This window comes from Limanda limanda, chromosome 15, assembly GCF_963576545.1.
Source record: "Limanda limanda chromosome 15, fLimLim1.1, whole genome shotgun sequence".
Lineage (NCBI taxonomy): Eukaryota > Metazoa > Chordata > Actinopteri > Pleuronectiformes > Pleuronectidae > Limanda > Limanda limanda.
In genome coordinates this window covers 8614570-8638614 of record NC_083650.1, presented here as the reverse complement: position 1 = coordinate 8638614, position 24045 = coordinate 8614570, and the positions used below count along the sequence as shown (strand labels likewise).

Here is a 24045-nt window from a genome sequence, read left to right as displayed (position 1 = left end):
TCGAGACTATTCATTGTGACCGTGGTTTCATAGCTTGCTGGAAGTAACTGCCAAAGAAGATGTATTGCTTTTGAGTCGGTCATAGACTCTCAACATTAAAACACATGGGGCGCTTCATCAGAGAGCTTGATGTCTGTGTGAGATGGCAGGTAGCCTGGCGAGGGAGAAGAAAAGGGAGAAAAAAAAGACAGGAGGAATTTTATGTAGCCATTTGCATGCGGGTGTATTTTCTTTATTTTTTTTTTTTGCAGGCAAACACATTTATCTTGGATGGGTCGATTGTTTAGCTGCGGGTGGAGGTAAATCAGCTGGAACCTCATAGATATTTCTTGATGAAAATGCTTTCACCACTCCGCTACTTTCCTGATGCACTAATTATTTTATTGGGTCAAATAATTCACCCAGACATTTCATCACTTTAGCTCGCTCTTGATTCTGCTTCACTTACCTGTGAATACTAATACCTCACTATGTCAAACTCAGGCTGGCAAATAAGTACAGCGCACAGTAATGACTGTATCTTGGCAACTTGAACGGTAACACGAGGGGAGTACGAGTCGCATCAGCGCTTCACAACAAGTGAAAATCTGCTTTATATTGCAAAGTTCACAGAAAACAGATTTTCCCCGTAGTATCTGATGATTCACAGAGTTTTATTTTTGTTCGCTGCCACAAATCCAACGCAAAGGAGATAGATGAAATGTTTGTGACGATCAGAGCATTAAAACGATTTGGAACTTCCAGTGGTTAATAGCAGTGATGCTGCAGTTCCTAGTCTGGTGGATGATGAATTGCTGATTTGTTTTTTGTTTCCTTCACATTTGTTTAGGTAAGAATCAAATATTTGTTTTCAGTTGTACCCACAGACTGTTTATAAAGATTGATGACATGACAGGTCCCTGAAGTGAAGCCAAAAGAGTCTCAATTGCCCCCTGGTGGCTGTGCTGTGGTAAAGGTCATAAATCCCTCCTCTATGTCAAATAACTCAATTGTCTCTGTCACATTAGGTCACACTGAGGTATGTCCAAGTGCTCATTATTCATGAAAGCCTGCTTTTTATTAGTTATTGCTTAGTTATATGCTTTAAAAATAGGATGAGTGACAGCTGAGACCGCCTTGTGATTGGTCGAGAGCGTGCTGCCGTGGCTCCATCCCCCCCAATTCCAACTCTGCATATTCTGGCCAGATTGTGAAGGATGGTGGTGTTTGAATCCGGGATATTTAGGCTTAATTTCTGGATAATGAGAGGAAGTGGAGACGTGTCGTCAGTCTATATAAACAGTCTCTGGGTTGTACCTAATAATCTGGCAGCAGAGTTTATGTTTATGAACAAAAGGTGGAAAGGTACAGGAGAAAAGAATCTTTAATTTATTCTTATGAACAATTTCCATTGCTTCCTCACAGTAAGTGGTTAAATCTTTGCAAGATGAAAAGCAAAATCAGTGCTCAGAATGATGACAACTACATTAGCACACAGACACACACACAGCATCACTGCTTCTGCAACTTCCGAAGAAAAAGTCCAAACGAAATCAGCTTCAATTTAGCGAAAGGGGAAATGGAATGAAAATTCAAATTGCTTTTATGTTTTCACCCTGAACTTATTTAGTTTTTTTTTTACAGGAAAAACAAAAAACAGTTCACATTGCGTTCTACGGATTAGCACGAGAAATTGGTAAATTGTTCCAGGGAAGAAGTGCCCATGTTAAATTTTCATTTCCCCAAAAAATCTGTCGGAACACGTAATGAAATTTCCCGCAACTCCACTGTGATGGTGCGGCAGTCGATATCACATAGATATCTCTTTATCTCAAAACCTGGGGAAGTAGAACCTCTACCCGCCAGATTCCACAAAAATGTAATTACAATGGTGTTGAGCTTTTGAGCTATTTTGGGCGTTTTTATGACCAGTTGCCAAGATACTGGTCGGTTGTGAAACTACAGTCTTTCTGTTGATTGTCCGTTACAGGTTTAAAACCACAGCCTGACTGATAGAATACGACAGACAACCTTCACTTTTCCAACAATCTGAATAAAGCCTGTGTATTTCTGAGGTGTGCCTGTAGCTTTAAAAGGAGAAATAAATGAATACCTCTGCTTTTTGAGTCCAGCTGTACATCCACATGATCCAGTGAAGTCAGCTTGTCCCCCTCAGGGTCTGGGACGGCGATGGAGGTCACTGTGGGGATGACCTCTTGTTCTTTGTCAGGCTGCTCCGCTGTGTATGTGTTGATGCCGGGAAACTTCCTGGAGGCCGTGCAGGGGAGGAAGAAAAAAAGAAAAAAGAAGCAGATTTTTTATTTAAAAAAGGCAACTTAATGGAAACCTGCCATCAGGTCTGTTTCACTAATGTTTTCACTAAGCATAATGTGTCATGTGCTATTTTTAACCGGTAGAGGATGGGAGAGGATCGCCTGAAAGCTGGAAACTGGGGCATTTTGCGTTCCACTGGGCATTGCTCTCTCACTTTCATATTGTTCACCTCAGTTTTCAATCAATTTTTCATTCCCTCAGATGCAGCACCCCCCCTAACCCGCCCCCCTCCAATTCTTGCTTAAAACTAACATCTTGCATTTCTAATTTCAGAATCTCCCCCCCCTGTGATTTTGCAGCCGCAGCTGGTGCTGTGACATCTGAGGCAGCTTTAGACTCAACGTTGATTTCTTAATGTAGTAATTATAATCCAGAAAGTTAACGTTAAGTGGTCTTTTACTTTATAATGAGTATAAAAAAAATTCCCCCAAAAAACTACCGACAGAGTGAAGCGTTCCCCCGGTGACTGACGTGGGATTACCTGCGGCGGAGGATGCTATTTACTGTATGTCCCTCACTGTATAATATATGTTGTCTCAGGACTTATCTCCTCAACCTTCCCTGCCATTCTGCAGAGGATGCCTCACCTTGAATGGCTGTGTTTAGCATTTCCGAAAGGTCAACCCTCACATTGTCAGATAGATGAATATTGATAACTGCAGGACTATGACACCCATTCAGCTCTCTGGGAGAATTGATTAGACTGTCATTCCCTGTAATATTCTGCAGATTGAGACAGAGGGGAATCGTCTTATTCCTCCAGCTATTATTGCGCCGCGGATGACCAAAACCAAGAGATATATGGGGTCGGGATACTTCTGGAAACTTTTAGGGAGTTCAGCAGCGAGGTGCTAGCTTGTAGATAATGGGGCCGACTCTATATAAAGCTATTATGCAAATGCAAACACACGCCATGCACACACACACACACACAAATAAAACAGCAGTTACATTATCTTATTGTTGATATTCCCGACGATATGCTTTCACACCTATCTAGCTGTTTTCCCCAGCGGCTGTGCTCAGCGTGTGGTTACAATATATCACATCCAGTATATACTGTACCTTTTAAACGTGTATATTACAAACACAGCCAATCCCATCAGCACGACAGAGACGAGCAGGATGACTGCAGTGCCGCTGTGGCTGCTATCGCTGCTGTCCACAAGAGGAGCTTTGAAGGAGAAAGAGTGAAAGAGAAAATGAGAGCACACTCAGGGCAAATGCTTTTTTTTTTTTCCATCTTATATGGATATAAATTATATAATAATCCTATTATACAACAGAGGAGAATCATCGCTGTCTTTGACGATGTTTGAGAGTCATGAGCAGGAGAGCTGATGTCCAATAAACACTTAGTGGTTTAACCTCTGCAGAGGAGGTTATGTTTCCAGATCAGGGGCCAGATGGAGGAATTATTTTTGATTTTCTCTAATACTCCGGGATATGCTCGTTTTTTTTTCACTGTATTTCCCAGGGAGTAGTTCATCGATCTAAAAATCTGGCATATTTAGAGCTGTGATATCTATGAGTGTGTGCAATTTGGTACAAATCCAGATAAAAATCCATATCTAGTGAATTTAAATGCAGCGTTTTAAGAGGACTGTTGGGCCTTGGTGGGGGTGCCTACACCACTTCTATTATTTTAGTCAGTAAAATGTCCAAAAAATTGTGAAAAACATCCATTATGTATAAGTTGACTTTTGGTTTTTATTATTTTGTCATAGATAATGTGTTTGTAACGACTTAAAACAGCAAATTCTCAAATTTGAGGAGTTGGAACCAGTAAACATTGTAATTTATGCTGATAAACTACATTATTAAATAGTTGCTGATAGATTTTCTTTCAGCTACTTTAACTATTACCTGATTTCAGCACTATATGAGAATAAAATACATCTAAAATATTAAGAATGGGCAGCAATGGAACATGCAGAAAGTAGGGTCATTCTAGTTCTTTGAGGGTTAGATTAAGCTACTTTATATCACCGGGAAAATCCACTCGGTGCCATTACTCCTGTCCATGGAGTCCTGGATACATATATTAAAAGTAGTTTCTTTCCTTGCAGACCTACTATTCATCTTTATCTCCCGACTGGAAGACTTGCACAATGTGTGGCCTAAAATAAGAGACAACCACTCAAAAGGCACCGCTTTCCCCCCGAAATGGCTCAGGCTAACATTAGCTATTTCAGGTAAGTGTGGGGCAGACAAGGCAGACTCACCCGGAGACAGCCGCGTGGCATACACGTTCACCTGCACCCCCGGCTTGAGTGTGAACTGGACGAGGTCCTGGTTCAGAGCACTTAGCAGAACCTGAGAAAGCTACGAGGAGGAGGAGTGACAGAGCAGAGAGGACCGTGTTAGCCGCGGCTGCACAGCAATACTCCACAGTCATCAATATTTCATCCGCGAGTCATTTCTTCCGACAGCCTAAATTATGAATCGGAATTTTTGCCTCTTTCTAAAGAGGTGCAAACGTTGATATGACACAAGGAGAGAAACCAAACCTGCTGCACAGAAACAGCAGCAGGCTATTAAACTGGGACAGAAACCTTATCAGGAGGAGAAAGGGCGGCAGGCTTTCGGAGCGGAGGTGACATTTAACAAAATGAATCCTGCTATTTCTACCACAGGGAACTCCTCAGGTTTACCTATTTCCAACACAACATGATTAAGTGATGTAAAAGTTCAGTGAGTCGGTGCCATTGTAAATCAAAGGATTTGCCCTCATATAATAAAATCACACTTTTTTTATTTTTCTCCCTGAAGGGCCTCCTGTTTTTCACACCTTGATGAAGCAGTCATTTAACAAGAGAGCAAAACGCCTTCCCGGAGCCTATTTGAGTCCTTAGCAATGCCTCACTAATTCCATCTCGCTCTTTCTCAAATCTTTCCACTGGTTAAAATTAGACTGCTCTACACAGTATGAATAATTACTTTTTGTTCTAGTGGCAAATCAGGGTCAGTAAATCTATTACACATTTTAATAAGCTGCTCCACACACACACATACGCACACACACAAACACACACACACACACATTCACTCAGTGCATCCACATTGCAAGTCATTCACAGGAGATGAGAACAGTGAACTGAAGATTTATTACCCTATTGTCTGTGAGGTTCTGCCAGGTAATCAGACAGGCTTTAGATAAATACATCTCTTTAATTCCCAATCCAAGCCGCCTGCCCCAGTTCGTCTCCCTCCCCGATGCTGCCAATTATATGATGCATCAATGTAATTAAATACCTATTAACTTAGTTCAAGACTGACTATGAGCCAGCAAAATGATGTTTACTTGTGATACATCGAGGTCCTATCCGTTATGATGAATAGATGAGCCTGTCTCGCTGGTGCGTTAAGAAAATGGCTCTGGTTAATTGCTTTGTTTACATATTGAGCAGCTCGATAAGGGATCAACTGTGAAGATCCAGGAATCTTATTTTATTCTAAGAAAAAATAATAACAGCCACGAAGCACGGTGGCTGCAGACGATCATGGCCGTGTTATTATCTGGAGGTTTATGCAAGTGTCTCAACTCCTGAGAGGTGTCTTGCACTGAGACGCTGAAGGATTCTGTGCTTTTACGTGGGAGGACATTGCCCTCTGGTGTCCACATTGTGCGTTGCTCTGTCAACGGTATTGGAACTCAAAGCGCATGGGGACACTGGGAACATTAAGCCATTTAGCACTTAAGCGATAAAGACATAAAATCATTTCAGAGAGGTTGAGCGTCTGTGAAACAAATGAGTGCAATTAGGGGGAAAGAGGGGGAGGAAAACAACCCTAAATGAACAAGAGAAGTTCGTGCTGCAGGTTTAAACTATTGTGAAATCCAAAATGGGGCAGAATTCAGTGGCAGTTGTTTGTTTTGAGGTTTAATCTAGAAACTAGAAAGTGAGTTTGAGGTTTGAAAGCATCTTATGAGCTGAGATCTTATGTACCTGCATGATATTAACAGTGCAGCCACAACATATTGCTCCTCTTCTCTGTATTTTCACTTAATGAACCACTCCAAAGGTTGTGTTTTTTTGCATTTCTTACCCCAATTACAACAAAAACCGTACAGTCTTCATTATCGTACAGTCTTCATTACCGCAGACCTTCTCCAGGAAGTAACAGCGTTTTCCCTACCCACCACGCGGCCTGTGGAGTCCATTCATTTCACCCTGGTATGAAAACACATCCGTGGAGACTTAAAACTCGGCCGTCTTTGATAATTCATCACTGCGAGTTTCGCGTCTGCCTTTATTTTTGTCAAAGTTAACCTTATTGTTGCGTGGCAATGGAGCGCAGACTTCCTTAACCAAGCTGCACTTAAAACTATGTTACCGTGCTAAGATAATGTTACTTTGACAAATATAACTGCAGACGCAAGGCTCATTGTGATGTATTACCTCAACTCAAACCAGCCCGAAGACTCCACAAGTGGATTTTCACCCCAGACCGAAATGAGTGGAAACCAGTGGCTGCAAGGAAGGAAGGAAACTTTCAAGGTATGTGAAATGCAAAAAAAAATGTAATAAAAAGGATAAATGATGATGAAAATTACAGTTAATGTTCAGCCTCATTTCACTTCAAGTGATATTGTATCTGAGATAAAGGAGGAAAATGGGCGTGGGATATAAGATTGAACAGATACTCGCTCAGATCACAGTACCACCCACTGAAGTACTATAGAGTAAGTCCTGTGCACAACAAATAAGGCAGTGAAATTAAGATGTCAACTTTTCCTGGAAACATCTCTGGAACATATGCATACTTCAAAAACAATCTCCCTATACCTACAGGTTAGATACGACTTCAGTAAATAAGCTAAACTGCTGCGAATGAGATTAAAGACATTTAATATCCTCGTGATAATATACCGCAACATGAAAATCCAAAAGGCAACTCCACTGTTCACAAGTTCAGTCAGACAACTCCCGTTTGAAATATTTATTGCAGCAGCAGAAGTGAGAGTTTGGTGTCTCTGCTCCAACTGATGATTGAATTTCGTAGTATGTGGTAAGACGAGCAAATGTCTCTGACTCCCCTGTCGGAGCCGGCAGGTGGAGGCCAGGAAGCTGCCGGAGCTGAATCGACAGGCGATACTGAAGCAGGGCAGCAGGGGCATTGACGAGCAAGGGGAGCGATGGGAAATCTCTGCAGCTTGAACAGACTGCTGGGTTGTGGAGAGCGAGGCACGTGTCACATGATTAGAGCAGCGCAGCTCGAGTTGTCTGAACCTGAACTCGCCCACAACCTGTCACAGGCGTCGCTCCATATAATTGAGCGTGACTGCAGCTATATACAGTTCTATAATAAGAGGTTACACTGGGAAAAAAACAAGCGAGGGGATTTGTTCTTTTTCAGACAAAAGGAAATATTTGCAGAGCTTCTTTGCTCTTTAGTTGCGATAAACAGGGTCGAAAGTCCCTGATGAACTCATGACACAGGATAATTAACTTTAAGGGCAACTAACAGGAACTCTGTCAGGCAGGAGGCTGAAGGGAAAACTCTCCAACTGGTCTACAGCTGTTAATAAAAATAAGGAGAAACTCAATTTTATCTGCGATAAGACTATGATAGGAATAATATGATGTAATGAAAAAAAGACCAACTATGTGTCTATATGTGTCTATAACATGTAATTAACCGTATAAGTCACTTAATAGTTAAGTTTCTGTGCAAGTATTGAGTTTTTCACATGAACCCACTCGATAATAAAGCTTCAAAACTCATTGTAGCCTTCAAGCGAGGGAGCAGTGTTCAAACATCATAAAATATGTTCCCTTTTTAATACAACAGCAGCTCAAAGTCATAACTCAGTAGCATTGTGTGACACTCTAAAGTAAAGAACATGTTCTCCAGGGACGGTCTCTCTCTCTCCGGAGCCTCTCAACCCACTCATCTCACTTTTATGCCGCTTTAATTACACACAGAACACAACATAGTGGCGAGCATCTGCCAGGGACCATTAAAACCTATTTGATGAGACGGTACCTGATCAAGGTGCGCCCACTTTCCACCCGCGGCTCCGTCTCTTGACCTCCTCTCAGGCACGATAAAAACCTCCGCCGTGGTCGGTAAACCTGGAAGCACGGTGACCAGGAGCTGATCCGCGCTGATTCCCGTGACCTTTAATAAAGAACAGAAACTCATTAAACAGGGTTTTGATTGGAAATGTTCGGGGACGACATTCTACGATTTGGGGCTTGAGGTATGATTCTTGAGAGGGGGGTGGGGGGGGGGTTGCCTGTATTAATGAGTACCTACTGCAGCCTTTCTGCCTCACGTAACATTTGCCTAAGTACCAGCCTCTGTCCAGATGTGATGCACAGATCAACGGAAACCTGCAAGTGCAGTTTGACAGTCTTCGGAGAAGGCCAATGCTTTTAGTGCATTTACGCCATAAGCAGAGTTCTGCTGTCAGTTTCCAGGTGTAAACCTGGGTAATATCTGACAAGACAGAAGGTCAAAGTGAATGTTTCATACTGAGGGCTACTGTCGGTTATATATAGAGCTCAGTGTTCTGCTCTTTTTCATAACCTGCTGCTTTCTGACATCCCTGTAGTGTCTAGGAGGGAAAACGCAGATGCACTTAACCGCGGTGGGCTCACGTTACCTGAGGCTTCTTCAAAGCACCGGCTTTCGTTTTCTTGGAAAGCAAATGGCAGCTGTAGTAGCGTTGATGTTATTGCACTTTATTATTCATCTGAAACTGTGATGTTCATAATGATTGTGGGTGAGTGCTACAGATGGAAGACAAATTAATGGAAAAAAACAACATGAAGTCTCTCAGTTAGATGTTGTTCCATGTTGAGCCTCCAACAACATCTCAATTTCTTTCTTGTAATCGATTCTCTAAGTGTCTGAATTCTACAAACAAACAACAAAAATGGACCAAAACATATTTTCTCATTTTGCATTTTGGGCCAGCGCTTATGCCAAAGTATCACGTAGGCGTTGAGCTGGATTGAGATCCGGAATCTGAGTTTGTGATGGGTTGATGAAGCCTTTGCCACAGCTCAGCCATGGCTCCAGGTTTCCCTTGTGTCAGAATGTTTCACCCTGTCCTCCACAGTGTCTCCTCCTCCCATCTGTCTGTGTATGACCCAGTTGCAATGTCCAACCTCTGAGCCCTTTATGCACACTTCCCTTAAAGGTTTAGAGTGTAGGATTTAGTGACATCTAGTGGTGAAGTTAAATGTTGCAGCAGAAACACAAACAAGCACGGAAGGGGGCAACCAATCCCAACGATGACATTACAAGAAAAAAAAATTCTCATGTGAGGATAAACACAGAGCTCAATTCTGATTCATAACCATAAGGTGTGTACTGGTCCAACTCGTTTTCTATTTTTGCATAACGATGCTAATTATATAAAGTAATATAATTATTTAAGAATGAACTCTCGTCCACCGTAATCCATGAGCCTGGACCTTGATGTCAGGCAATCACTCCCTCAAGCTGTTTGGCCGTGAAGAAAGTAAACAACATCAAATAAAAAGTCCCAAACTTGGCAAAGCTGTGCCATTCCTGTTTATTTGAGCCCTTGAAGCCTCTCTGGAGTCTGTGAGGGTTCAGGGTTTGAGTCCTTCGGGTGGTGGACATTGGGATTGAGCCGATGTTTTGTGTGGGTGCAGCTTCACCCTCTTGATCAAACTCCACTCTTGGCCCTGATCTACTCCTCACCAGCAGTATAAGAAGTCCAGCCTCCCATCGCCATGTTGTCAGGAATACCACGGTGGCAGCTAAACTCTCGGCCACTCAAGTGTTTATTCTGAGGATTTGCGTCCTTGCTGCCAGGACCTCCGCGCAGGCACGTGCACAGATAGACCCCTAGTGGTGCTAAAGCACCTGCCCTTTTGCCCTGGATGAGAAAAGTGCCCTTTCTGCTGGAGTCAAATTTTTTCCTCGTTCATCAATATTTAATAATAAAAATTACTCTCTCTGTCATCAATTCCCCCCAATGTGTTTTGATATCTGACGGGGCATTTATTTGAGTTCTTGTGAGAATTTTGCCCCGACATGCTCCGTGGCGGTCACAAGCCCCCGCTGGCCCGTCCCTCCTCCTCCTCCTCCTCCTCCTCCTCCTCCTCCTCATGCAGCGCTGAGGGCCAAATGGCTGCAGCCACTTCTCCTCTGACCCGCCGCATCAGACAAACAGGTAATGACGCTGTGTGTACAATCCCCCGACGTTGTTTGGTGATGAATTAACCACAACATAAGCGCTGACACCTTACGTCACAACTGGTCCGACTTTTCCTAAAAAATAAACTAACAAAAAACTCAGGAAATCCGTGATTTCAAAACCTTTCCAGCTGTTTACTGACGTTTGTCATGTTTAATGAAGAGAGAGAGGGAGAGAGATGCAGGCAGACAGGCAGACAGGCAGGCAGACAGACAGACAGACAGACAGACAGACAGACAGACAGACAGACAGACAGGCAGACAGGCAGACAGACAGACAGAGAATTTAAAGGCAGTTTTACTGTTCTACAAATTAGACAAGTTAACTAGTTTTGTTTAATTTAAAATCATAATTATTGAAATGAAAGGTAGGTCTTAAGTTGAGCTACGTGAGGTATATTATTAGTGTAATGCTGCTTATACTTCAACTCTGTCAGAAAACAGTAAACAAAAATGTGTGTGTACTGTGTTGTCAGCTTTATAGAGATTATGTAAGTCACTCTTGATTATCATGCACAAAATTGATTTATCTCATTTACAAAATTTGCAGCATAATGCCAAGAAAAGACAGACTCCAAAAGCAGAAGAACAGGGAACTGCAGCAAGCAGCTCAGGGTAGCATCTCTCTTTTATATTGGATCAGGCCATCAACTAGTAAAACAAATGAGGGAGAATCAGTAAGTTTTTATTTATTTATTATTATTATTTTTTAATTTCATGAATAATTTTGGCGATGGGTGCCCTTTTTTTTTGGTTTGAGCACCTGACCCCCAAAATGTCTGTGCACATGCCTGCCTCCGCGGCAAACGGCCTTCTGCTCTGCCACGCCGCGTCCACTAGTGACCTACAGCTACACCTGCCTGTCTCCACCTGGGTTCCCTCAGAGATCCAGATCTAACCCCCAAACTTAAGATATTTAATGAACCACCACTAAACCATATCTAGTGCGCCTGGGTCTCTCAAAATGAAGCGCAGGAGCCTTGTTGAAGAACTGAGGTTTTAAAACAAACCATGTTGAAAGTGTTTGCTCGGGACGTGTAGATACACCACAATATACATCCTCTCCAAAAGCCCAAGCATGACTTTTCCCCCCAATACTGGATACAAGAAGAAAAGATGCATCTGCATTTGTTATGACTGCACTCTTCAGGGTTTTCCTTTCATTTGTCACCCAGAGCACAGAGGTGAACAACTAATTACACAGCAAGGGAGGTTAGGGGAACCGCAAGCAGTGAAGTGCAACGCTTGACACAGGGCCGCTTGCATACATTACGAAAGCAACATTACCAGGCAAGGAAATGTCATCGTCTCAGTACACAGAGACTCAAGCTTTTCTCTCCAGGCTGGTGCGAAGCTCCTAATTGCCACGACGAGCTCCTCTGGAGTTTGGGTCAATTCTTATTATGTCTGAGTGTTTTATAGGAGAAGCTTGCAGCTGAAGAACTGACCTGAACCATGGAGCTCTTCACCACTCGGCAGATATCCTCCCTCCACTCAGACACCCCAGGGTTCAGCTCGTCCAAATTAGAAGAGAAGGCCAAGACATGTGACTGGAAATAATCTGAAATAGATAGAAATTGAATTCAGCTAATGTACGTCTTCATTCTGTACTCGTTAGGTGGAAATAACAGCTCAATTATGTTGTAGGGGTTGTAGGCAGAGTCAATCCTGTAGCTTAATGCCGAGAGCAAAACAACTTTAACAATAAATAATAATAAAGAAAGAAAATGTTTACATACATTAAGAAAATATATTGAATGTATACATGTGTGTTTGTGATTGTTCAAACTATTGTCAGAACACAAAATTATAATAAGGCCAAAGTTTATATAATGTTCTTGACCATGAAAATATCACCTCAATAAAAAAAGACAATTTTTGCACAAACACAATTGGTCACACTCTGATACATAAGCTTATACAACTACTCTTACAGCATGATGCTAATAAGACAAAACAATTTCAATTACAACAACATTTCCATTATCAGCCATAGTGTGAAGGTAAACCAAGTAAGAAGTAATTCAGTGCTTATAACACACAAAGCTGACTCCTTAGTTTCCCCTGTGTTATTATATCAAGAAACCGTTTAAGTGTGGTGGTGAGTAAAGTAAAATGAAAATATGTGGTTCACCGTAAACTGCTACAGTCATTTGGTCCTGATGGACAGTGTTGCCCACTGAAGCCTGAACGGTGACCGTGTAACTTCCCTCTTTAGAGAAAGTTAAAGACATCGTTCCGTCCAGGGTCACAACCGGCTAAAGAGAGGGGGGGGGGGGGGGGGGAGAGATGTGCTATGACTCATGAGTCTATCATTTCATTCAGAAAATTGAAAGTGTGGCTGAGAATAAGAAATTAGGGTTTACCTCAGTTTTGTTATCTAACCACCAGTAATAAATGACTGTTCCCACGTTGCCGGGCCGTAGCAGCGTGGTGAGGTTCACTGCTTTGTTCTTCACAACCACTGAAGGAGCCGAGAGCTGGACCTGCTCGAGCTGACCTGTAGGAGAGACAACACAGAAGTTCTCAACTTCTGTTAAAATCTCTTACATAAGACGAAAAAGCTCTGCCTCCAGGATGCTGAGACTTTAAGCCGATGACATGTTTGAGGCGGGAAAAATATTGGCACAACATCGACTTCGGGAACACAGCGATGATGGTGGAGGAGTTGTTGTTTGACAAGTGCCTGTGGATGGTTTGATGCTTTTTGCTGCCATAAAAGTGTCACCATTGGATTCCATTATAATGAGGTGAATTCAAACTGACAAACGCCGCTCTTCTCTGTCAATGAGGAAACAACAAACAGGCGTCTTTCATGCCCACGCAGCCTGAGTGAGTGACACTCAAAGCTCTGGATGGAGAATTCGAATGGAGTCTCTGTTTAATGAGCCCATTTGAAGATCCAGAGGAGTCATGAGCACAGTCGTCCTGTTTCCTATACTTTTTTTTCATTCCAAGGGCAGAAAAGTTTAAGTATTTTGACCTATTTTGAGGCTGCTGCATCTCACAGTCTGTGATCAGCTGTGATGAAGGATCAAGACGAAAGCTTGTAATGTATTCTTCCTTTGATGTTAACAAAAATAGTTTGTTTCAGACATGTTCACCTTCTCATGTGGCTGAAAATACGCACACACGTCAGTCGATTAAACGCACATATGCAGACGATGAGCAACTGTTTCATAGTAAACCCGCACTCTGGGTAAGAGGTATTTAGCATTAAAATGATGCTGACGATAATTTACGGGAGAGGAAAAAGAGTCAAAATAATTTGGTCATACATTTTATATATTTTATAAGACTTATTTGAGACTCACAGGAGATGTGCAGGTAGAGTGTCACCCTGTCAGAGCCCAGCATGTTGCTCGCTGTAGCAGAAACGTGGTAGATGCCGACTTTGTTGTAGATATGCTTGATGCCGTCATCGATGGAGCTGTTAACGTAGGATATGGCCGTCCCATCTCCAAAGTCCACTGTTATACTCGTCGTGGAGCCCAGACCCTTCACAAGGAAAACAATATACTGTCACTCACACTGTGGCTCCAATTGTCTGTCAGTTTCCTGGCTGATGCGCATCAGAGGGCTTTTTCCATAATAGCTTCAGGAACGAGGTCAAGTGGCAAATCATGTAACTGAATATTTATTTGATATGCTGGTGCTTCAGTCACTGTGCCACATACACAGCAGACACAAAGGCATGCTGCCCTGTTCCCTGTAATACACACTACTGTTGCTTGTTTTGAGTGAAGTCAGCACCTCTTCCAAAAAGACCAAGAAGGTGACATTCTTCCCCAGGGTTGCAACCAGTGTTCCCTCACTGGTGAAGATCTGAAGGCCCCTGGGGGCTTTACTGGGACACCTCTGACGCCTGGGGCTGTACTTCAGCAGAGTTCCTTCGGTGCAGTTGTTAGACAAGGCCTTGCGATAACTGTTTGAGTTTTTTAACGACAAAGAGGAACGTTACACGAGTGAATAAACAGACTTCTATCATGCATACAACAATTCATATAACAGGTGCACGAACAGGAAAGCATACTTTCTGAAGTATAAAAAAAATATGCATGGCTGCTTGTCATTTTTCATCCGTTCTGAAGGTTATCAACCATGCATGGATTATGTGTGGTGCACACTAACAACAGTGTTCCGACATAATAGCAGGTTTTCAAGAGAGCTGAGCTTAAATGTAACCAAGGGCGTTTACAGCTCCTTCTGCCCGTGTGAGTACAAACGAGTCAGGTACCCTGTGGTGTTGAGGAAACTGTCCCCAGTGACACAGTCCCTCACTGTCGCTGAGGGGACGAACCAGAAGGCCGGAGAGCAGCTCCCATCAAACTGCCTCTCAAACCCATAGTCACTGTGTCAGAAACACAAGGGAAGATACGCAAGGGGGTTATCAAGATTAGTTATCATTTATTTAAAATATCCACTTTTACCTGAGTCACACGCATTAAGTGCATGTTTACACTGAACAGAGGTGTTCCAATGCTGGAGAAGTCATAACAGCTGTCCGGAGTATTCCAGAGTTGATGTTTTATGCACCAAACTTCTGAGGCAGAAAACGGCACCGCTTGTGTTTACACTGACTGTAATTACACCTTGGCAAAGTCAGAGGGAACAGTCATATTTCTTTCACGGCGATCAGAGAAACAGTCTCAGGAGCCAGAGTTGCAAAAGTTTAACGAGTCTTTTAGTGATAAAGTGGTGTTAAGCATGTGATAGAAGAGCCAGTGCCGATTATTTAGCACCTTGAAAGACAGATAAAAGAAAGTGTGACACAGAGTGGAGCGACAAGCATGAAGTCCTGACTTGAGGCAACACTTCATGAGGTCGTCGTAAAGGAGCACAGAGGGAAACACCAGTGTTATTGTTAAGATAAATCTAGTCAGGTGCACGTGATGTAAGCAGTGACTGATTATTATTTCATTATTAAATAACGTCAGCAACATTCATATTGTGTTGATAGGATCAATGAGCAGAACTATTTTATCAAATTGTGTCGTTGATTTGCTCTGATTACTTTAGACATATTTGCAATCTTGTGGTAAATATAAATATACACACAATATGGCAATACTGTAAGTGCTATATATGTATATAAACACACACACACACACACACACACACACACACACACACACACACACACACACACACACACACACACACACACACACACGGGATGAAAAACCGTGACATTGATTAAACCAGAAATCTTGTGTTCCAAAACAAGCTCAGAGTTAAAACAGATGTTATTGTAGACGTGGTTGTGACAAACTTCTTTCCTAAGCCCCAAAAAATCTAAAATCTAACAGGAATCAGAATAGCGCGTGGTGAATTATAAAACAGTCTTCAAACAACTCGTCTTGTTGTGCCTTAGGTTGGCTTCACAGACTCTGCCTCTGGAGATTGATAAAGTGTTGTGCATTGGATTTAATGAAGTGAAAGGAGTGGCTGCAGAGCAGGGAACTCACCACTCAAAATCCGCCTCTGTGCACGGGCAAGACTCTGACATCTGGGAAATATACTGATCTCTGGCCTTGACACATCGAACGTTTGTTTTAAGTTTTTGGAAGATTCTCTTCATTCCCATGATGCACACTTCACCCTGTAATAAATAATGAATCATACACATTTCAGAGGTTCTTTTCTTGTATTGTATGACTGCATAAAGGAAATTCTCTTGAGTATAATCAGCGAGTGGATGTTCGGCAGTGAAGTAGCAGCGAGACCCTCCTACCTCACTGTGCAGCTGCCACGTCAGATAATCCTCAGATGTGCATCGGTGTTGAAAAATGGACCGGAAGTCAATTTTGACAAGTTGCCACTCGGACCGATGACTGAAGTGACCAAATATTCTGCACAGACAAGAAAAACAAGAGAAAATGGTCACGTGTTTGTGGAAGATTTGAGAAAAAAAGGTTGAGAAACTCCTTTTTTCTCATAAGAAAGCAAATGAAACCCTTTCAAACCAAGATCAGACTTATTCAAGAATATTCATGTTCACTTCGAAGTCTTCATCTGAGTAATATATAATTTACCACTGCAGTAATTAACTAAGTAAGAGCCACATGAGCTCTACGGCGCCTTCATTTACTTACGTCATTATGAGGGTGTCCTCTCCAGGCTCCCCCAGCACCCCGTCAACGTAGAGAGGAGAGGAGGTGAAGCTATATTTGTCCCAGTTTCTACCCTCATCAAAACTCAGCCTGAGGGAGAGAACAACGGTTGAATCAGAGTCAGAGTCGCCACAAATAGAGTCAAATCCAGCACAAGTAAGCCTCGGCAGGAAGGCAGTCTCGCCTCTTGTTTTGAAGATTGAGTGCCGGAGCTAAAAAAGATGCGGTGCCTCCTCGGAGGGCCTTACCAAATGTGTCTAATTGGCAGAGGTGTGTGTCGGATGGCCACCAGAGATCCTCCTTGATTCAGGAAAAACACACTGTACTCTTCCTGGAACACCTGCAGACACGACCAAGCAGCCTCACATCAACTCACCGGAGAAATAGTCAAGTCTACGACACGAGGAACATGCACACTTACACCGAGACAGTAAAGAGTGAAACCACAACTCGTCTTTACACAAGAGTCTCAGTCGTGAGAACAGATACAAAAAACATCAAGCGAGTGTTGCTTTCTTTGTTGAATTCCTGAGTGTTGGGCCGGTGGCAAAAATGTGTTTGCTCCTTCTGGTTTATTTGGGCTGCACATCAGAGATGCACTGGGTGTCAAACCTCAAATCTTTAATTCTTTGCAACTGTGACTCTGGCAACATGAACTGAGAGGTGGCAATAAATACTGAGTCAGATTCCTTGTTTTCCTTTTGTATTCTTTATAAAGCAATATATATTTCTGTGTTTTGAAGCACGGATCCTTTCATAGAAAACCTGATCACACTCTGTATCGGTGCAGAAATGCATGATATTGTGCAATGTACCTCTCTCCAGGTGTTTCCAGCATCAGATGTGATGAAAATACTGACGTTAGTGTTGGTCAGCTCAGGTCCAATGACACCTGAAGTAGAAAAGAGTTTGAATTGTCACTATTTCACACACACACACACAGAAAAAAAGTATTTTCTCAAACAAGACAACAGGTTGTATCCTTTGAAGAAACATGGAACAGATGTGCAGACGGATTCCATTTCACTTTCAGAGCTGCGGTCGGCCGAGAAGGTCAGAACCAAAGAAGAGATCTGACTTGGGGGGGGTGGGGAGCTGAGGGACCCGATCGAAGCCGAGATCATAACAACAGCGTGGATCTGCAAATCAAGTAATCTCCTCACCTGATGCTATTATGATTCCCGGAGCGGAGTCTTTGCTGACGATGTTTCCTGAGGTGTAAGGATTCTCCGACACATGAAGGTGCAGGTGTAGTGAGCAGAACGGCTGAGGAACACAAGAGCAGATTAGTTTGCTGCGGTGAGAACGTGAGAATGAAAAATCTGACAGAGACATGGTTCACATACGATATGAGTCATAGAAACTGCCTTGAATTCATTATGAAGCTTTGAGCATAGGTTTGTTATTCTGTTAAGAAGCTGAGGGTTATCAGGCACCATACATAAACTTTACATGGACATTCACTTATATAAAGGAAATGTGAAACTCGTGGGGAAACTAAATCTTAAACAGGAAGTTGAACGTAGAAAACAATTGCAGTAAACTATCGGAAACATATTAACTTCTCCATAGAATCAAACTGCTTTAGGATGATTCTTCTTTGATATAGAAAATTCAACGACTCTAGTCATTATTATTATATTTATCATCAGACCGGGCAGTTGCAATGGGAGTAATAGCCCCTTATGAGTGTGTGCACAGTAGTGTACAGGCCAGTTGGGGAAGCTCAGAATCTCCTGTGGATAAGATTATTTATATTTCATGTAATTCACTCCTCTTATTATTTATCGTTTACTATCAATGGTTTTCGCCCCTTTCTACACCATGTCCATTAGTAATTCCTCTGGTGACTATTAGATAATGTAAAGCTTTGTTTAATGTCTTGTAACAAACCTTTAAATCCTTTAACCTTTAAAAATATCTTACATGATGGAAACAATTTTAATGTAAAGATTATCAGTCCTGTAAATAATGAATGGCCACATCTGACCTCATCTAGCGAGGAACTAAAATCCTCCCAGTAGTTATGATCCAGTATATTATCCACCGAGAATAGTACAAGAATATATTGATGAAATAGGATATGCTACTACTAATAATAGAAATAATAGATACAATGTTAATCTTATAATGTAAAACCAGATTAGAAATATGTTTTATGCATAGTTTTTGTAGCAGCTAGTCTCCATGGTGTCCACTAAAGCTTCACATACTCCATTACTGCCACGGTATATTAACCTATTTAAAGTGTCTCTTCATGAAACGTGATGAGTTGGTGTCTGACCGCGCTGTGACAGGACTCGGAGCCGTATCTGTTTTTGGCACATGACAGTTATCCAAACAGCCAAATCTCTCTCTCGTCAGTGGCCCACTTACCTGCTCACAATAGACCTTGTTTCCCTGGAGATCGGCTGTCGGAGCCTGAAGAAGATGCCAGTCTCTCCCCTTGTTGTATGAGATATAAGTTTTCACTTGGTTCTCAACAACTTTATTTGACAGGAACACCCCTTTAATCCCGGCAACCTGCGAACATGAGAAAGGCAGAAGGGTAGGAGGAAAAATAATACTCCCCAAAAAAAAAATTCACCTTAAATTATTCAAACTTAAGTAAAGCTGAAGGCCTGGTTCTGCCAGGAAGAGAATTCGGAAAGAGAGCTTTTTTTGACAGGGAGCACTATTTTGGACCATCTGTAGGACTGTGTAGTATCAAAACAACATATGGCGCCGCCCTGAGATATTTCTCCCTCTTTGTGTTTACGCTCACAGAGACGGAGACTGTCGGAAGAAGCTGGAGTTCACATTTCTTTTCCGTTTGCAGAGCACAGAGTCTTTATGAAGGGGAAAATGGCCGTTTCATATTTTCTACAGGTCGCTCATTGCAGCTTAACACTGCAGGTCTGGGCGCTCAGTGTGTGTGTGTGTGTGTGTGTGTGTGTGTGTGTGTGTGTGTGTGTGTGTGTGGAGGTCACAGAGCGGTGTGAGTAACCCCCGCTTACGACTGTCTGAGGTGTGCATGTTGGAAACAGTGTGGTACTTTTACTGCTGGCTGCACATGATAATAATCCAGAGTGATGCGTTCATGGGCAGCCGCAGCAGCCTCACAGTACATCTGTCAGCATGGATACGATGCGTTCAGGGCACAAGTTAAAGCTGCTATTCCGCCTGCATTGTGACTGTGGGCTCTAAGCGACACCAGGGTTTACTGAACTTGTGCGTAGCTGCATTAAGAGTGAAGTTACTAAAACTTTTATGCCACAATAATGTCAAATGAGAAAGGGAATAAAAACACCCTGAAAGTATAAAGGAGAAACTCACATTGCGTAGAATAAAATGCAGTGTCGACATCTGCCAAGTTATATAGTGGACATTAAAGATGTCTGAATACAGAAACTTTTCTGCAGACTGTTGGTATTTTAGTTGTGTTACAAAACTTGGTGGAAGGATGTTGTTTGGATAAGAGAGGAACTCATTAAGTTTTGTGCAGGATCCGGATCAGAGGGCAGATCCAGGGTTTTATTTTTTTTCACTTTATATAACTTTTCAAGAAAAGAGCTTCTTCAACATTTTTCATGGATCTTGATGAAAATAAATCTGACATATTTAGGGGAATGAAATTTATGATTGAATATTGGTGCAGTTCTCAATAAAAATCGAGTGTCATTCTAATTTTTGTTGATTACCATTTGTTGATTTTGCTTGACAAACTATATTATTATAAAGTTGCAGATTGATTTTCTGTCAAACAATTAAACTTTTAACTGATTTTGTGACTAAGCAAATGTAAAATAAATTGTATCTATTGAGTATTTGGAGTATTTGGAGCATGCAGAATACACAGACATGAGGAATTAAAGTGAATGCTGCTGTTTGACAGAAACTAACCTGCCTGCTTTGCACTAGTTTATTGCACAAATTAGTTAATTGAAAAGGACACGTTGTCCCTTCAGCTCCTGCAGCCACACCGACCCCGGCCATGGGGTTTGAACCAGGTCCCGCTCGACATGCCTGAATAAGCTGGGAACATGCAAACAGACACGACAGCATCACCCTGACAGCACCGCCGCTGCCTACCTCATACAGGTCTATCATGATGTTTCCCTCGGGCCCTCCGCTGCTCACAACGCTCTCCAGCATCAGGGTGAAGGACAGGTCCCGGGACTCGGACATGTACAGGTTGTAGGAGTCGTTCTGGTGCCAGTCCTGAATCGCTGCCACCACCTGGTTATCATCCGTGCTGATTATCTGCAGGTCCTGAATATACACGAGACTCGTGAGTGGACGTCGCCGAACAAAGCAGCCTTTACAAGAACTGATTTAAAGGGAGTTTTCTCAACACAAAGGGTGAATGTGCACGGAAGTGTATAGTTATTCATCATTTCTTGACATCATTTAGGATCAGCAGCGATTAGATCTCGTTTCATGCAGCACTATGAAAAGGAGGACATGCTTCATTTAATTACCCTGACTACCTTCTCCAGAGAGAGGCGAGACATGTGTGTGTGTGTGGGGGGGGGGGGGTCCCTTTTAACGGAATTTTGACAGTGCACCGTTGGATGGTTGGATGGACAGATTGGACGAAACAACACTTTGGGCACTAAATTTCCACTCGAACCAGCAAGCCGCCCGCTGTGCCTTTAGTTAACGGAAATTGGGGCAGAACACTGTTCTGTGCAAATGCAAATGGACATTTTCTGCTTCAAAAACGTCCGTAAAGACTTCCAGGGAAAACACCGTCTGTGCAACTTCAGATTTATATTTTTGAAGTAAATATCTGCTGATGCAGACGGGAGGGCAACTGATTAAAAACTAAGATCTCTTAAATAAACACGAGATCTGAAGATATAATTATGCAAAGCCGAATCCATTTTCAGAGGGATGTTAATGTGGAGCAAGCTATTTAACAGGTTTGTCAGCAAACATTGCGGCTGCGTGGGAGCAACACTTAAAATCACTGGAAAGATCAACCCACAATAAATCGTCAGGACTACACAAAACAGCCACAAGGGACGAGTACAAGCTGCCTGTTGCTCTGCATGTGCTCATCTGACCAGAAGCACCGTCGTGCTGCAGCATCCTCACCTTTGGCCGAGTGTACTTAGGAAGCTTCATCGGGTAGAAGGAATTTCTCTTGTAGGACACGTAATGGACAGGCTGGCCACCTATCGGCACCTGGAGAAGCAGCACAGAGCGATTTGCATTGGAAGTGAATATTCCTAAGCTTGACTGTGTACACTGATTGCTACCAGCATGCATCAAACAATTTAAACCACTATTAAAACTCCGAGCTTGTGGTAATTAGGATATTGTGCATTAAGGCAAAGAAGAGCTTTAGTATAATACACAACAACGCAATTTCGGTTTCACGCCATCGTTTCCCGGGATAATGGCGTCTTTTAGTTAATGAAACGGCCGTACATTAAGAGGCGAGTGAAAGCGGCGGTGCAGCTTTTAATTGTCTTTTAATGAAGCCGAACCTCGCAATAAAAAACCCACCTGGATGAAAACGTATTCGTCCTGAACCACCAGGGAATCGGGGATGATAAATCCAGGGAAAGGCTTGCCCTTGTTTCCGTCAGAGCAATTCTGAAGTTTGCAAGTTATGTACTGTGACCCTGCGGATAAGCAAGAATACGAGTGCTAAAAATACAACACAGGGAAAAACACAAACCACCTGATGGTATTACATGACCCACAGAGGCACAACTTTGGAGGCCGATCTTTATCTGCACTCGTAGAGAGAGAGAGTGGAGAGAGCTGCCCCAGTGAGTTAGCGTCAGCCAAATGAGGCAGCCTCCCCAGGGACCGGGCATTAACACGGGGCCTTATGGAAGTGCCCCCCCGCCCTCTCTCTCTCTGCGTCGTGGCCGAGAAAAGAGCCAAGTCATAGCCCGGCTCTTGAAAAATGAATTAGTTCAATCGTCTGAAGAGTCTCCACTCAGCTGGGTCAGAGGAGGGAGGTGGTTTGAGTTGGGACAACAAAAGAAGCTGGAGCCTCGGAGCTGATTTTTAATTACAGCAAATGTTAGAGGAAGAAAAACATGTCATTTTAATGCGATGTCTCATTTTAACAAGAGATAATGATGGGAGGTTATTTTGCTTCTGACATTATATTAATACTCACGTCCGTCGGAGACACTGATCTCCAGGTGAATCATTCCTTGCTCTTTATCTAAACCCAGTCGGGACCTGTAACATCAGGACAAATCATCTGTGAAACATGATAATTCAACACAAAGCTCTAGTGATGATCACATCACTAACAGTATTCACCTACATTCAGATCAGTGGTTCCTCAACTCTTTACCTTGTGACCCCGTAAAAATTAGGGAATCTTGTTTGTTTGCTTGGGGCCTGTTCAAAACATGAGCTCTACTTGTGAAGTGTGAATCTTTCATCCAAACATTCACTTTTCTCTCTTTCTACTTTTTTTGCCCTGGTTAATGTTTTTTTTCCCATTATGAATCATTATGTTATTCTTTGAAGACTTCTACAAACGGTTCCACCTCAAGCTAAGTTTACCTCAGGTGATGCAGGTTCAGAATCAGTGTTTAAAAAAGCAAGAGATTTTAAATCACACAGAATTAACAAAGTTGCTCCAGTTACAATGTGGTACAATGAAAAGTAATTTAATAGCTTATTATAGCATCAAATCAATATGAGCTCAATATAAACTACATGAGTTCATATATATATATATATATATATAAAACTGCATAAACATCTTGTATTTTCTTTTTTTTATCTCATTGACTTCTTTACAGAGATTTGTAATTTGAACTTTCTTGCTATTATCACAAATATAAAGCTTAACAAGGCACGGAGGCAAAAAATCTCAACTATTGCTAGTGACGCTGTTTGAGTAATTATAATCCAAACTAAATAAAACTGAAAAAAACTGCTCACAGCTGAAAGTAATTGCTTCTATTTTCGACAGCCCAATATCCCTGGAGTGATTTAAATGTTTTAATCTGCAGTTGAACACAGGACCTGTGATCTTTACTGTTCTCTGTGGAGCAACAGTACAACAACCTTGTGGCCTAACAGACCTTTGACCCGCTTCTCTTTATGGCCGAGGTGCACTTTGCCGTTTCATTCACTTTCAACAGAGATTCTTCATGATCGTTGTTAAGTGCGGAGCGACAGCACTGACGACTTGTTATATTAACCGCGGCTGCTGTGACACGAGATGGGTTTCTCCCCATTTTCCATACCACGTCTGAACCGTAATATGAAAGGGCCGCGTCCTGCTTCCCTCAGCACTCTGTAATTGCCTCAAAGCTCCATCTCTTTTAATGGACTTTCTGTCAAACACTTCATCCAATTCTATCAGTGAGCAGCAGCCCCTTGCTCTTAAATAAACCCCCTGCAATGTTACAGTGACCCCCTCCATAACTAACATGTAGCTCTGCATGTGCTGAGCGAGGGGGGGGGGGCACGT

At 42.4% G+C, this 24045-nt stretch overlaps 1 protein-coding gene across 1 annotated transcript in view; it reads right to left on the bottom strand.

Annotated features, from left to right (window-relative positions):
- Positions 1 to 95: 95 nt before the first annotated feature.
- The window catches only part of LOC133020646 (VPS10 domain-containing receptor SorCS1-like), a 46189-nt gene continuing 22239 nt past the window's right edge, over positions 96 to 24045 (bottom strand). Inside the window, exons 6-27 of the mRNA XM_061087287.1 lie at positions 22729 to 22793; positions 22101 to 22219; positions 21687 to 21776; positions 20679 to 20858; positions 18984 to 19130; positions 17771 to 17873; positions 17423 to 17499; positions 16856 to 16947; positions 16590 to 16697; positions 16229 to 16346; positions 15963 to 16096; positions 14732 to 14845; positions 14248 to 14419; positions 13809 to 13992; positions 12861 to 12994; positions 12629 to 12752; positions 11943 to 12055; positions 8305 to 8439; positions 4539 to 4638; positions 3379 to 3487; positions 2093 to 2247; positions 96 to 154 (exon numbers count right to left, since the gene is read on the bottom strand). Coding sequence (XP_060943270.1) covers positions 96 to 154; positions 2093 to 2247; positions 3379 to 3487; positions 4539 to 4638; positions 8305 to 8439; positions 11943 to 12055; positions 12629 to 12752; positions 12861 to 12994; positions 13809 to 13992; positions 14248 to 14419; positions 14732 to 14845; positions 15963 to 16096; positions 16229 to 16346; positions 16590 to 16697; positions 16856 to 16947; positions 17423 to 17499; positions 17771 to 17873; positions 18984 to 19130; positions 20679 to 20858; positions 21687 to 21776; positions 22101 to 22219; positions 22729 to 22793 — 2632 coding nt within the window. The remainder of the gene's footprint in view (positions 155 to 2092; positions 2248 to 3378; positions 3488 to 4538; positions 4639 to 8304; positions 8440 to 11942; positions 12056 to 12628; positions 12753 to 12860; positions 12995 to 13808; positions 13993 to 14247; positions 14420 to 14731; positions 14846 to 15962; positions 16097 to 16228; positions 16347 to 16589; positions 16698 to 16855; positions 16948 to 17422; positions 17500 to 17770; positions 17874 to 18983; positions 19131 to 20678; positions 20859 to 21686; positions 21777 to 22100; positions 22220 to 22728; positions 22794 to 24045) is intronic.